We start from the raw sequence: 15,873 nt of genomic DNA, 5'->3' as shown, positions 1-15,873 counted from the left end.
ACTCGCTCTTTCTGAGCTAATTTCACACAATATTAGTGTGGCATGCTCAGGAAACAGAAAAAAATGTCTCAACTGTATTCTTTTTACAATTAATAATTTATAGAGATGGTTCCCAAAATAGTGATGATATTTCCTCTGTGCTTAGTGATATTTCTTCTTTGCAAAGTACAGAGGAAATATCACTGCTAGTTGGGAACATATCACATTAGTTAGTAAGCAAGCAAAGATTTGCTTACTGACTAATTATAGAGAGCACATTAGGATGCTCTGTGCACAAAATGAAATAGACATGTCATTGGTGATGATTGTTGGTAATCAACAGAAAGTTAAATGGTAGTAAGCCTCTGTGCTTAGTGATATTTCTTCTTTGCAAAGTACAGAGGAAATATCACTGCTAGTTGGGAACATATCACATTAGTTAGTAAGCAAGCAAAGATTTGCTTACTGACTAATTATAGAGAGCACATTAGGATGCTCTGTGCACAAAATGAAATAGACATGTCATTGGTGATGATTGTTGGTAATCAACAGAAAGTTAAATGGTAGCAGGCAAACACAAAAGTACATGGTGTACATCAGCTGAACTTGTTTCTGGATTAGCATTAAATATGAATTGTGAAATTTCGTTCTTCAAAGAGTTACTGATATATACAGGAATGCAGTGAACAGCATAAGTTCTAAAAGGGAAATTATGAGCAAACTATGCTTCAGAAAATGAGAGGCAGAGTTGATTTTTTTCTTTCTAACTGCAAATTTAAAGACTATTCACAAATAAAAATAAAAAAACACACATTTGAAAAGAAAACATTCTCTTTAAAAACCAAAATTAATTTTTTAAAGACAAATGATGACAACTGACTTGTCATGCCACTTCTGTTATTATTGCAGAACTCAGTTCCATCTAGATCTCAGAAGACAAAGAATGGCTATAGGAGGGTTGGATGCCACATTAAGCACCATATGACCAAAACAATGCAATGCAGTTTTACAAATTAAAGAAAAATTTCAAATTTCTCACTCAGAAATCCTAAAATAAAAAACAAAAATGAAAAAGAAAATGAAAAAAAAAAAATGAAAAAAAATCCATAAAACCACAAAGTGCATACAGTGGTATCTCACTAATCCGAACCTCTTTAGTCCGAACCCTCCAGTAATCTGAACTGCGGTTTGAAAGAAAAAAAAATTATTTTTTATGTTTAATATTTAATATGTTTAAGGAGTAGCCATAGTATTCAACACAAAATACGAGGCTAATCTTCTTGAATGGCAGTCAGTCTCAAGTAGAGTAATGTGGGCAAATATGAGAATGGGGAACTGGACAATGAGACTTATTTGTGCCTATGGTCCCACAAAAGGTTCTACTAAGGTAGAAGTGGAGGAATTTTTTGACGCTCTAGAAAAAGCAACTGACACAATGAAAAAGGAAAAGTTGGTCCTTGTTGGGGATCTAAATAGCAGAGTAGGAAATGATTGTGAGACATACAAAAATATTTTGGGAAAATTTGGAGAAAAGAGCAAAGCCAATAATAATGGCAAATATCTGTTGGATTTCTGCTCAGGACATGTACTGGTTATTACTAACACCATGTTCCAACATAAAAATGTGCACAAATTCACATGGAGAGAAGAGGCTAGGAATAAGAAAAGTCTCATTGACTATGTTATTGTTGATAGTGATGTTTTCTCCCTGGTGCAGGACACCAGAGTGTACAGAGGATTTGAAATTGGAAGTGATCATATTTAGTCTTGAGCAGGATAAAATTGAATTTCATATTGAAAAGAATAACATGTAAAAAAGTTTTAAAGCAAATAAAAGTTGAGCAGCTCTCAGATGTTAACTGTAGACTAAAATACAGAAAGATTATTAAAAAAAAATGAAAGAGTTTGAGAACAGGAATCACACCTTGGAGACTCAGTGGCAAACTCTGAAGAAAACATTGATTGATTCTGCCAGAGAGGCATGTGGTGAGGTTGTGTGCAAGGATAAAAAAATCAGAACTCCCTGGTGGACACAGGAAGTTAAAGAGGCAGTGAAGGAAAAGAAAGCATATCAAAAGTTCCTGGCAAATAAGTCAGCTTTTACTCTTACAGAATACAGAGACAAATGTAAGAAAGCTAAACAGTGTGTAAAACTAGCTAAACAAAAGTCATGGGAGGACTTTGGCAAGAATACAGAAAATAAATATCGAGAAGGTGGCAAAATATTCTGGAGGTTGTTGAAGAAGCTTAGGAATGGAGGAAAGAGTGCTGTAAAAGGAGTTAGAGATGATAAAGGTGACATGAAAACGGTAGAAAAAGATATCCTTGAAGTATGGAGTAATTACTTCGAAAAACTGCTAAATGAAACAAGCAGTGATGACAGCACAGTGATAAAAAACACTGACCAGGCATGTAGTCAGGAATACATATCCATACTTGAAGTAGAAAAAGTCATCAAAGTCTTGAAATGTGGAAAGGCAGCAGGAGTAGATGATATTCGACCAGAAATGCTGAAGTATGGTGGTATAAAAGTCTTACAGTGGCTGCACTGCATAGTTCAGACTGGACCATGGGACGAATTCCCGATGATTGGAGTAGAGCTCTCATAGTACCCATATATAAAAAGGGAAATAAAACTGAATGTGAGAATTACAGAGGTATTTCCCTACTGAGTGTTCCTGGCAAGATCTATGCAAGTATACTTGAGAAACGGTTGAGAAGAATTGTGGAAGAAAAGCTTGGTGAAGAACAAGCTGGATTCAGGCCAAATAGAGGCTGTCAGGATCAGATCTTCACTTTACGACAAATAGTTGAGAAAGCATGGGAATATAACAAAGATCTGTATTTAAGTTTTGTCGATTTGGAAAAGGCATATGACGTGCCAAGAGAGAAGCTATTCAATATGCTGCAGTTATATGGTGTCAATGGGGCATTATATCAAGCAATACTTAGTCTTTATTTGAGTTGTAAGTCAGCAGTTAGAATTGAAGGAAGTACAGGAAGATGGTTTAATGTTAAATCTGGTGTTAGACAAGGATGTACATTATCCCCTCTGTTATTCATTATCTATATGGATCACATTATGAAGGAAAGTGGTATTAAACCCGATATCAAAATTGTAGATGTTAATGTCAGTTCTTTGCTTTATGCGGATGATGTTATACTTCTAAATAAATCCGTTACAAGTCTGCAAGATTCTCTGACTAAATTGAATAGCTGTTGTAATAGATATGGTATGAAGGTCAGCAATAAAAAGACAAAGACAATGAAAATAGGCAGAATCATTGAAAATGTCAACTGCGTTGTGAACGGTAAACCTGTGGAACAAGTAAAACATTTCGGCTACTTAGGCACAATTTTTAGTGAAGATGGTAAATTAAATATAGAAATAGACAACAGAATCAGCAAAGCTGGTATGGTGGGAAGTCAATTGAATAAATTCATATGGAATAAGAGAGAAATCAGTTGGAACACTAAATTAGCTGTATACAAGATAGTGTTCAAACCAGTTTTAACTTATGGATCTGAGAGCTGGGTCAGAAGTAAAACACTTGACCAAAGACTAGAGACCGCAGATATGAGAGTCCTGAGAAAGATAAGAGGCGTGAATAGATGGCATCAATGGCAATATCATATTAAAAATGAGGATATTAGGAAAGAACTTGACATTGTCAGCATCCAGGAATGCATTAGCAAAGCTAATCTCAGGTGGTATGGTCACTTAAATAGAATGGGAGAGGAAAGATTAGCAAAACAAGTGTTCTCTGCGAGGTTGGCAGGAAAACGACCCAGAGGAAGACCAAGATATAGGTGGATTGATACGGTACAAAGTGCCTTAGATGATAGAAATATAAGATCTGATAATGTTGGAGTCTTGACAAGTAACAGACTGATTTGGAGGAAAATTGTAGATAGAAAGTTAGTAATGATCTAATTTTTTAATGTAGTACTGTCATATCCTGTACACCCCTTGAGGGTACATGGCAGGAATTTGTTATTGTTTAATATTATTAATATAATTTAGTTATAATTATTAATAATAATTATTTTAACTATTATTATTTATTTTATTATTATTATAGTACAGTATAACTACAGTGATATTCAAAATGTGCATAATTTGGTTAAAAAATATAAATCCGCATATTGAAATATCACAAACAGATGTTACGGAATGGATTACACGTAGAACCGAAAGTGAATTCGAAATCAAATCAGATGCTGAAATTATAAATATGACACTACAGAATAATTAGATGACGATAAAGAACTCAAAGAAAAAAAAAAGTAAAACTTGAAGCAGTTGACAGTTTTAACATGCATATAGAATGGGCTAAGCAGAATGAAACGCCATTCCACAAAATTTTATTGCTAATGCAGCTCCGAGAAGAAGCATTTGAGCATTTTTTGTGGGGGTTTTTTTTGTGTAAAAAAAAATACTTTTTTTGTGTGTTCTGTACAAGAAAGTGCTATTTTTTTTTATGCAAATTAAGTTACGTACTGAACTATGCCGTTTTATTAAATCAGAATACTCAACAATACAAGTACATATAAACTAAATTTTTTACTAAAATAAACTTGTGTACTGTATTATTTTTTTAAGTTTTACATTACAGTAGCTTTTTTCTATCAGTTACTTCATTTATTTACAGAATTTAATTGATGTACCATTAGAATCTGATTATTTTTGTCTTAAATGCTAGTTATTGTTGTCTCTTGGGAGGAAATTCGCTAATCTGAACTTTTCGCTAATCCGAACAAGCACGGGTTTTACTAGTTCGGATTAGCGAGATACCACTGTAATTGTTTCTTTCAAGGTTGCATGGTGGTAAGCATTCACTGTGAAGAATTTATGGATACAAAAACAAACGTGTTGGAGTAATTACTTGACTTATAATTATGAAAATAACACTCACTCAACATTTCGACCTTTGTATCAGAGGGCACAAGTTACATGACACTACACAAAAGTAACAAATCTAAATGCTCTGTTAATCATTTACTCTAGCCTGACCAGAGGCCATCTGGTAAGAAAAAAAATAATTTTTATACATGTAAGTATAATAATATATAGATATTTAAATTTAAAAAATACAACTAAAAATTAAATTTAAAAATTTTAATTAAAAATACAGTCTACATCACGAAAACACATCTCTGCAATCCTCTTAAAATTTTTTCCCTTGTGTTGGGATTCTGTCATCATGTTCTGGATGCTATATAGGTTCTCCAAATTCTTAGAATTACTAATTGTTCATTCTTGTTGAGATTAGGATGTTTCAGAATCTCATAAGCTGCCTTGAACTCGCAAACCAGGTGTTGGTGCAGTGCAGGAACTTGGTGCCTTTCCAGTTGATTTTGTGACATGTTCGAAGTGCATGGTCTGACAGGCCTGTTTTATCAAAGTGGAGGAATTTCATGTGCTGTTTGTGTTTGTCTTTTCTTATTGGAATGATGTGCCCTGTTTCCCTTATGTAGGATAGGTTGCAGGGGTACTGAATATTGTAAACTGCCAGAGTGGGCAAGGGGATCTTTGGATGAGCTGAGTATACTTTTTAAATTTTGTAAAGATTTGAGGGTTGCCTTAATGTTATTGTATTTATATAGTGTTTATTTTTTCTGATATTCTTCTAACATATGGTATGGCAAGGGATTTCTTATAATCTTTTTGCTTTTAATGGTATTATTGAGGAAGATCTTGTGAACTGTTTTTTTTTTTAGCCATTTCTTTATAAACTGTTTGGCTAATAATTTCATATTCTTTCTTTAGTGCCTGCTCACTGGAGCAAGTTGTTAGGACTCCATGTTTGAGGGTGCTGATGATTCCTAGTTTTTGTGTTCGATGCTAGATGAATATTTATATACGTATTGGCGCTTGTGTGTGAATGTAGGTATGTGGTAGACCATGAATGAAAGGCAGCCTGAGGGAAGATATGTGATAGGCATGTCAAGAAAAGAGAGAGAGACTGTTTAATCTCAATAGTAACTTGGATACATTTATGTTGTTTGTTCAGATGGCTTAGGAATGTATTTAATGTTTTGAGACCATGGAGTCAAATGGTGAAAATATCATTAACATATCTGAGCTAGACTTTGGGCTTACTGAATCTAGAGCTTATTACCTGAAATCCTCCATGTAAAAGTTAGCTATAGTAGGTAAAATGGTGAACCAACAGTCATAATTTCTGGTAGAAGGTATTTTGCCAAGAGAAATACCCAGAATGGAGTACATGAGCAAAGAAGCTATGATATCAAGCAGAAATATGTTCTGCCAGATATCATGTTCAACATACTAAATTCTAATCAACAACTAAGTTGCAATTTAACCAAAGCAGAAAATTTAGCACTTAAATCTCAAAAGAAATAACCAAGACATAGTTATTACCAAGGCAGACAAAGGCAATGCTACGTCATTCTTGACCAGACAGCCTACCTTGAAAAAATTAACCAATTGGTATCCAACCACAACACATACCAATTGGTCAACTACAGTCCTACAAATCACATCAAAAAGAAAACAGAATTAATCAAGTCACTGATCACATGGCCAGAGGAAACGATGAAAAAGCTATTGCTGTATTATGCCTGCAATTCCAGAATTTATGCCTAAAATACACAAAAACACCACTATGACCACTATTACCCCCATGGGGCTTGCAGGCACAGGCATGGCTAACCCAGAGTCCCAGAGCTAAGTATGATCTATTTCAAGCTTTTGGTCATACTTTTCTCTTATTCTTCCACTTATCACTTCTACCCTCATACTAACATTCCTCCTAACGAGGGTTCTTTACTTTAAGATACATACAAGAGATAGATAGAAAATCTCTCTCTTGTCTCTCTTACTAACTCCACGAGGAGGTCCTCCATTCTCCCCAGAGCTATTAGAGTATTTGAGGGCTAGGGGTGTTTCCTCCTCTTTCAACTAACCACTAACATACCTAGCAGTGGGCAGCAGCGCTGCTAGTATTAACTTCTTGTAGTATACATGCTACAAGAGGCAGAGAGCCAGAGGACCGACTTGGCTCCAACATAACCTTGGGTTATGACGAATTGTTCATTTCTCTGGCCAGGATACTGAAATAGAGAAGGCAACGGGAAACCACTCTACTATTATCCCATGATAATCTTCATGATGATACAGACTTATAACAGAGGGGGCAGCCGCAAGCCCGGCACACCAAGGCAGTAGCTCTAAGCATGGAGGGGAAAGGAATGTGCAACAAAGACCAAATTTGACTAGGCTGAGGAATAATGAAGTCAACAAGACTAATGACAATCCCAGCCCACAAAATCACCAATCAGATCATCATAAAATAACTCTCAGAAAGACCTTCAAGATAGGAACATGGAACATCAGAGGTGTCCTGCAACCTGGGAAACTAGACATAATACAGAACGAAATGAAAGACAATAAGATACTAATCTTAGGGTTGGCAGAAACTCACTGGAAAGAACATGGTCATTTTACAACACATAAGGGAAACAAGGTGTTTTTCTCTGGTCCAGACAATAACAGTGAAAAGGGAGTTGCCATCATTGTTAATAAAAACATAAGTAAAGCAGTAAAAGGATACAACCCAGTTAGTGATAGAATCATAACAGTAAGATTAAACACTAACCCAATTCCAACAACACTAATACAAGTTTATGCACCTACATCAAATGCAGAGATGAATTAAGTGAGAAATTCTACAAAGACCTAAATGAAACTACGGATACAATACCAAGAAAGGATATTCGAATAATTCTAGGAGACTTCAGTGCTAAGATGGGATCCAATGCACATGATGAATACTTAAATGAAATCATTGGAAAATATGGACTGGGAATTAGAAACGAACGAGGAGAAAAACTATTCGAGTTCTGCATTGAAAGGGAATTAGCAATCACTAACACAACATACAAACAGCACAAGAGGAGACTATACACATGAGTAGCACCTGAGAATCGATGTAAGAATCAAATCAACTATATTTTAATCGACAGAAGATGGAGGACACTAATCAATAACACCAAAATACTGTCAGGTGCAGACTGTGGATCAGACCATCAATTATTAATCTCTAATTTAAAGATCCATCTGAAAGCAAACAAGAATAACAGCAACAAAAGATATGACTTTTCACAAATGGACAAAAAATTTACGACAGACATTGAAGCAGAGCTCAAGAAACAAAAAACACAGCTCAGGAACAAAGCATTGAATCACATTAGACACACCTAAAACAAACCATTGCAAAATCTGCAGACAAAAACATCCCAATAAAAAAGAACAATGGCAGTCCATGGATTACAAAAGAAACCTAGAACTAATTGAAAAAAGGAAACAAATTAAAACAAGAGATTGGCAAAACCCAAATTACCTGAACCTGAATAAAGCTATTAAGAAATCTTGTCAAAAAGATAAAAATGCTATATCTAAAACATCTGTAAAGAAATAGAAAGTGAAACAACAGATTTATTCAAGAAGATTAAGGATATAACCAAAAAATTCAAACCAAAATTTAATATAATTACAGAGGAAAATTAAAAATGGCAAGATCTTAAATTACACTAATGACATAGCCAGAAGATGGAAAGAATATTGCGGCAAGCTTTACAAGGACCCGGCTATTCAACAAGACGACGAAGAAGCTATGAAAAACACGGAAAAGGAACAGGGTGTCCTCAAAAGTTAAGTAGAACAAGCAATCAAAAAATTAATGAATAACAAAGTCCCAGGTCTTGATTCAATACCAGCTGAAATGCTGAAAAACTTGGAGAGAATGCAGTCAACTGGTGATTTATGCAACAAAATCTGGAAGATGGCTAGATGACTGGACTAGTTCCAACATTATCCCAATCTACAAGAAAGGCAATCGCAGGAAATGTGAAAACTACTGCACCATTGCCCTTATCTCACATATCAGCAAGATTTTACTACACATTAAAGGAAAGATTATAAAGTTTTATAGACCATCAGATCTCAGAAGAACAAGCAGGATTCAGAAAAAGGTCAAGGAACTAGAGATCATATATCTAACATCAGACAAATAATGGAAAAAAAAAGCAAGGGAATTCAACTTCAGCCTTTATCTATGCTTTATAGATTACTCCAAGGCCGTTGACTGTATGAGATGGGATATTTTATGGGACATCATGCAAGAATCAGGAATACCAAACCATCTAGTAACCCTCATAAAGAACTTATATCAACAAAATCAAGCAACAGTAAGAATTGAATACTCAGCGTCCCCTGCATTCCAATTTGAAAAAGGTTCAAGACAAGGATGCATGCTCTCACCACCTTTACAGCGAAACTATAATGAAAAGATCTCTAGAAAAGTGGAATGGAGGCATTAAATTAGGTGGCCGAACAATCACTAACCTATGATACGCAGTGACACAGTGATAATAGCAACAAATGAACAGGAATTAAAATCCATCCTAAATCAATTAGAATGGGAAAGCTTAAGCCATGGTTTACGAATAAATCAAGACAAAACCAAAATAATGGTTTTGAAAAACGCAGAAGAGATAGATGTAGAAGCAATTGAAATTGTCGACAATCTCAATTACATTGGAGTGATAATAACAAAAAAAAAGATGGATGTAAAAAAGAGATAAGAAGAATAGCACTAGCTAAGAAAGCGATGACTGATTTAACCGAGATCTGGAAAGGCAAACATCAAGCTTGTAGAAACCTTAGTTTTTTTTTTTGATTTTTCTCTATGCTTCTGAATCTTGGACAATGACAAAAGATGGCAGAAGAAGAAGAATTGAGGCATTCGAGCTCTGGTGCTGGAGAAGATTGTAAAGAGCTTCTTGGACAGAAAAACAAACAAACAAAAATATCCTAGAAGAACTGACTATCCACACAAGACTGATAAACATAACTAACAAAAGAATAGTGCAATATTTTGGACACATGTAGAAGGGAAGGCAACTGCCTGGAAAAAATAATCATCCAGGGTAAACAGTGTGGGAAAAGAAAAAGAGGAAAACCACCCTACAGGTGGATTAACCAAACATCAAGAATCACTAGACAAACTAGAACAAGCAATAAGACAAGCACAGGAGAGAAAGAAATGGCGAAGCATCATCAGGAAGATCACGAGTCCTCAAACATGAGGAGATCAGAGAGAGAGAGAGAGAGAGAGAGAGAGAGAGAAGGAATTAGGAATTTGTAGGTAAATTTCCCCTCCTACATTAAAAAAAATACACAACACCATGAACAAAATTAAAAACATCACACGCAACAACAAAGATCTATTAGTCAGCTTTGACATAACTGTACTTCTCACTAATATCCCGATCAATGATACTATTCTTTGATCGGGATATTAGTGAGAAGAACAGTTATGTCAAAGCTGACTAATACATCTTTGTTTTGGCAGAAGATATTTCTGCCAGATTCCCTCTTAGCCCATGTATTTTGCTCCAGGTATTTTGTGGGTCAAAATACTTTCCAACCTACAAAAAGAAGGTAAGGCAATGGGCTTACCATTTTGCCCTATAGCTAACTTTTACATGGAAGACTGTGCAATGAGCTCTAGATTCAGCAAGCCCAAAACCTGGCTCAGATACGTTGATATCTTCACCATTTGTCCCTACAGTTGTGAAACATTAAATACACCTGAACAAACACAAATTGAGATTGAAAATAACTCTCTTCCTTTTCTAGCCACACTTGTCACATGTCTTCCCTCAAGTTGCCTTTTAATCACAGTCTACTGCAAACCTAAACACACAGGCCAAGACATTCATACCACCATCCAACACAAAAACTAGGGTCATCAGCACCCTCAGAGCTGAAAATTTGCTCCAATGAGCAAGCACTGAAGAAGGAATATGAAATCATTAGCTAAACATTTTATAAAAAAATGGCTACAAAACACAGTTCACAATATCCTCTACAATAATACCATAGTCATATGATACATCAGGGGAATATCAGAAAAAAAAATAACTAGTACACTACAAAAATACAACATTAAGGCAACCTTCACACCTCCTGCAAAATTAAAAATTATACTCAGCTCATCCATAGATCCCTTTCCCTACCTTGCCTACCTGGAGGTTTACAAAATTCAGTGCACCTGCAACTTTCCCTACATGGGGGAAACAGGGCACACCATTCCAATAAGAAAACATGAACACAACACCACATTAAATTCCTCCGCTATGGTGAAACAGGCCTGTCAGACCATACACTTCAAACATATCACAAAATTAACTAGAAAGGCACCAAGTCCTTACACTGCACCAAAACCTGGTAAGAAAGTTCAAGGAAGCTGACCAGATGATGAAACATCCTAATTTCAACAAGAATGATGGATTAGTAATAAAAAAAATTTGGAGGACCTATCTGCAACCTATATAGCATTCAGAACATGACAGAATCCCAACACAAAAAACCTTAAGATAAGAGAACTGTAGATGTGTATTTGATGTAGCTCCACTATAAAACTTTTTTTTAAATTTATTTTTATATCATTTTATTATCATCTGTATCTTATACTTATTATATGTATAAAATATGTTACTATATGTTACTTTGTTAATTAATTTGTATAATTTTTATTTATCATTTTTTTCACCAGAGGTCAGGCTAGGATAAACGATCAAAGCATTGAGATTTATCTTACTTTTGTGTAGTCTCACATACCTTGTGTCCTATGCATATCTATATTTTCCTGTTGATGACCTCAATACAGAGGTTGCAAGGTTGCGTGTTATTTTCATAACTATAAGTAAAATAATTACTCCAGGAACACGTTTTTGTGTACATAAATTCTAAAGATGAACAAAGTCAGCTATTGAATACTGCTGTCACATTTGGAGCGGGGCTCCTAAAAGCACCCTCGAAATGCTTGACTCAATAGATGAGAGCAATTAGATTGATAAATGACTCAACTCTTACCAACAAACTTCCCCCACTTTCACACAGACGTTTGGTCTCTGCAATTTGGTCTCAGGGAATTAGCATCGATGATGCTAATTCCCGCACTCAGTACTAAGCCTGATGAAACATGTACAGCTGCCACCCAACATCCTTTCACAGTACACCTAGAAACCCATAGAATAACTTTCTTTTCTTTCCTCCTTCATCCCAGCTACTGCTGTACTGCAGAACAGTCTTCTCCCTGACGTATTTCAAAAGGAATACAATATACAGGCTTTTAAATCAAATGTAAACAAGTTTCTCCTTTTTAAACCCACTACCCATATATGGTACTAATGTACTATAGGTTGATCAACTAACCTCTCGTGTTTGGGCTCAACATTTATATAAATTGGCATACGAGTGAAATATGATACAAATTTCATTACTTTACCAAGTGAAATTTAAAATTAAAATATTAAAAGTTTAGTTTACCCTTTTCATTTGATCAGGAGTGATGACAATACTTGCTGCCATTGCTTTTAATAATTTGCACATCAAATCCATGGCCCTTTCTCCCATGTCCTCAATCACCATAACCACTGCCTTAAAAAGAAAAAAAAATGCATATAATTAAATAAATTTAATGACTAGAAGCCAAGAAATACCAAAAAAAAAAATTGAGCTCACAACTAGTTTCATCTTATTAGGAAACCATGGGATGCATAACATGAAAAGAGAAATGCAAAAATACATTATAAGAGAAACAACAGCTATAAATTAACTTGCAAGTGTATTGCTGACATTTGAAGCATTTTGGATGCCATAGTATTGTTGGGACCATTCACATGAGTATGATCTTGTGCACACCAAAGCTGGATAGGTGAAGAGTGAAAATCAGATAGGTTATAGCTAAGGTTAGTGTCAAGATTGACTGGATTTAGGACAATTTGTTGATTCCAGAATTCTTCTCTCCAGTTCTTCACAGCAACTAACAATGTTTTCTGATTTGTTCCAAATCACTGAATGAATGACAGAATCTTCATTGTTAGAAAGAACAGAATTAAGAACATATGTCATATAGTCAAGTAAATCCATTGCATCAAATATATATAACCAATAACATTCACTTTAACAAATATATACAATATTGAAACATTTATGAACTACAGTGAAATTTCATAATACTGAACTTTATGAACTAAAAATCTTTTGACTATTCACATATGCAAAAAGTATCCATCTACTTGACCTCAGGCAGCTGTAGTCACAAGCCTTTTCCATATAAAACAAATAAAGTTCTTTAAAGCTTCATTTGTCATAGCTTTCTTTTAACCAATGAAGGCATCATCATTTTTCTATTCTGCATTCTTTATACAGAGTTGATTTTACCATTTCTAATCAAATGGTGGATCTAGCATTTCAGATTTTCACAAAAATGCAAGATTAGTATCACTTTTGGCCTCATGGATAAAGTCTTGTAAGTTACAAAATATTTTCTAAGTAATTTATTTCTGAACGTTTGAAGTCTAAAAATACTTTTAATAAACAAAAATTGGAATATATGTATTCAATACATTAAAGAACTCCATAAGGCAATATTTTTAAGCAGTTATTAATTTAGAATTTACAATAAATTTAACATGTAGTCCTAATTTTTCCAAGTGGTGCTACAGAAACTGCAATCATCAATGGGTAGTATGATTTTAAAAAATATGGCCTTGAAAAACTATGTCCCAAATGCTAAAAATCTTTGTTCAAAAATCAACAGTATGGAAAGAAGAAAAGGGAGGATTAAAAAACAAAAACAAAAAATAGGAGTTCGAGGGAAAACAAGAGCACATAAGAGAGAGAATAAATCTGTTATCTATCTCATTTTAGATGCTCAGTTTTCCCTATTTTTGAGGAAAACAATTAACAACTAAGGTACAAATAGGATATTGAATAAATTCATATTGAATAAATTGAATAAATTCATATGGAATAAGAGAGAAATTAGTCGGAACACTAAATTAGCTGTATACAAGACAGTGTTCAAACCAGTTTTAACTTATGGATCTGAAAGCTGGGTCAGAAGTAAAACACTTGACCAAAGACTAGAGACCACAGATATGAGAGTCCTGAGAAAGATTAGAGGTGTGAACAGATGGCATCGATGGCAATATCATATTAAAAATGAGGGTATTAGGAAAGAACTTGACATTGTCAGCATCCAGGAATGCATTAGCAGAGCTAATCCCAGGTGGTATGGTCACTTAAACAGAATGGGCAAGGAAAGATTAGCAAAACAAGTGTTCTCTGCCAGGTTGGCAGCAAAACGACCCAGAGGAAGACCAAGATATAGCTGGATTGATACGGTACAAAATGCCTTAGACAATAGAAATATAAGATCTGATAATGTTGGAGTCTTGACAAGTAACAGACTGATTTGGAGGAAAATTGTAGATAGGAAATTAATAATGATGTAATTTTTTTCATGTAGTACTATCATATCCTGTACACCCCTTGAGGGTACATGGCAGGAATTTGATGATGATGATGGTACGAATAGGTTTTTACTTCTGGTAATATATACCTGTTTACACACACATCATAATAAACCATCTCAATTTCATAACATTTCTTTCATTGAGTGAAATCCCATGTCTTCCTCACATATTCTATTCAGTTTCTGATACACTGAGAAAGAAAATTTCACATTGTATGTATAATGGTTTCCATAAATTAAGAAATAAAGAGAAAAATCACAACTTACACTGTATGATGAATTAATACTTTTAATGCGACATGCACTTGACATTATAAAGCAAATATTATATAGAATTTGATTTAAAAACTCCAATATATTTCATTCAATGTTACGTGGACTTCATCAGGGAAATAGACCATTAACCACATTCAAAAGATAAATCACAAGTCCTAATTTATGTGCATATTAGCTCAGATCTCCGTTGCAGCTGAAGTACATATTACGTATGTAAAATGTATTATTTTATGTATGTAAAATGTTGCATGCATAAAAAACTTAAACAGCTAGTAATGATCACTTCCCAAAATTTGGATATCAGTATGCAGTCTGATCGGTTCAGGTTCAGAAGATTTTGTAGAATTTCACATATTTCTATGAAAAGATAATTGAATTTGAACTTGCTGGAATGAAGAAATTTTGTCTAGTTCCAAAGAACTCTGTGCCTAGTGTCAATAGCGTGTGATGCAAGACCAGACTTGTCAAATTCCAAAAATCTAATACAGTCTTCATGTTATTCAATTCTAATCAATGCAGAATAGCCATTCTGTCCAAAATAACAAAGATGGCACGAGCAAGGTACTTGATAGACACCAGGTAAGGAAAGAGGTAGTAATGAATCCTCTGTAAATGACAGAAAGGAAGACAGTTTCCAAGCTGGTTTGAAGGAATTATATAGACTAAATTTTCAAAGAATCCTTGCTATTTGTTCTGAGGTTTCTTTAAGGTATAGTATTGAAATTATTTTCACATCAGATTGTAGTCTGGTGGAAGGATGATAATTATCAATACATTTTTTGAATGGTAATTTTTTTGTATCCATTACATATCAGATTGCTTTTAATGTTATTCAATTCATCGAACAAAAGAGGATCAGAAGAGCAGACCTATGTATGAGCTCTATGTATAAGACTTTTGATAATACCCATTTTTTGTAATGAGTAGTGGTGGGAGGAGGAGTGACTATATCTGCCAGTAAAACTTGGCTTATGATAAACTGAAAATTCAACATAACCTGTGGGATTAGGAATAATTAAGGTATCCAAAAAGGGTAATTGGTCAATGGACTCACGTTCAATAGTGAACTTGATACAGGAATAATACAAGAATTTATTTTTTCTAGGAACTGAAGTAATTCTGAATCAGTGCAGGACCAAACTGTGAATATATCATTGGCAAAACATAATCATATATACGAGGCCCAGAGAATATAGTATAAAAGGTTAACATCAAGGAAAAAACTCTCTTAGAAAGACATTAATTTTACATTCATATTCTTGTT

At 34.5% G+C, this 15,873-nt stretch overlaps 1 protein-coding gene across 2 annotated transcripts in view; it reads right to left on the bottom strand.

Annotated features, from left to right (window-relative positions):
- Positions 1 to 15,873, bottom strand: part of LOC150106469 (programmed cell death protein 4-like) — a 183,392-nt gene that overhangs the window by 37,209 nt on the left and 130,310 nt on the right. For both annotated transcript variants that reach the window (XM_090393143.1, XM_090393144.1), the window contains exon 8: positions 12,341 to 12,451. In XM_090393143.1, the coding sequence (XP_090249269.1) occupies positions 12,341 to 12,451 (111 nt within the window). The remainder of the gene's footprint in view (positions 1 to 12,340; positions 12,452 to 15,873) is intronic.

The sequence above is a fragment of the Typopeltis vanoorti genome, chromosome 5 (assembly GCF_054136105.1).
Source record: "Typopeltis vanoorti isolate ZY-2024b chromosome 5, IOZ_Tvanoo_1.0, whole genome shotgun sequence".
NCBI lineage: Eukaryota > Metazoa > Arthropoda > Arachnida > Uropygi > Thelyphonidae > Typopeltis > Typopeltis vanoorti.
Note: the sequence above shows the minus strand (reverse complement) of the source record. Positions and strands in the feature narration are given on the sequence as shown.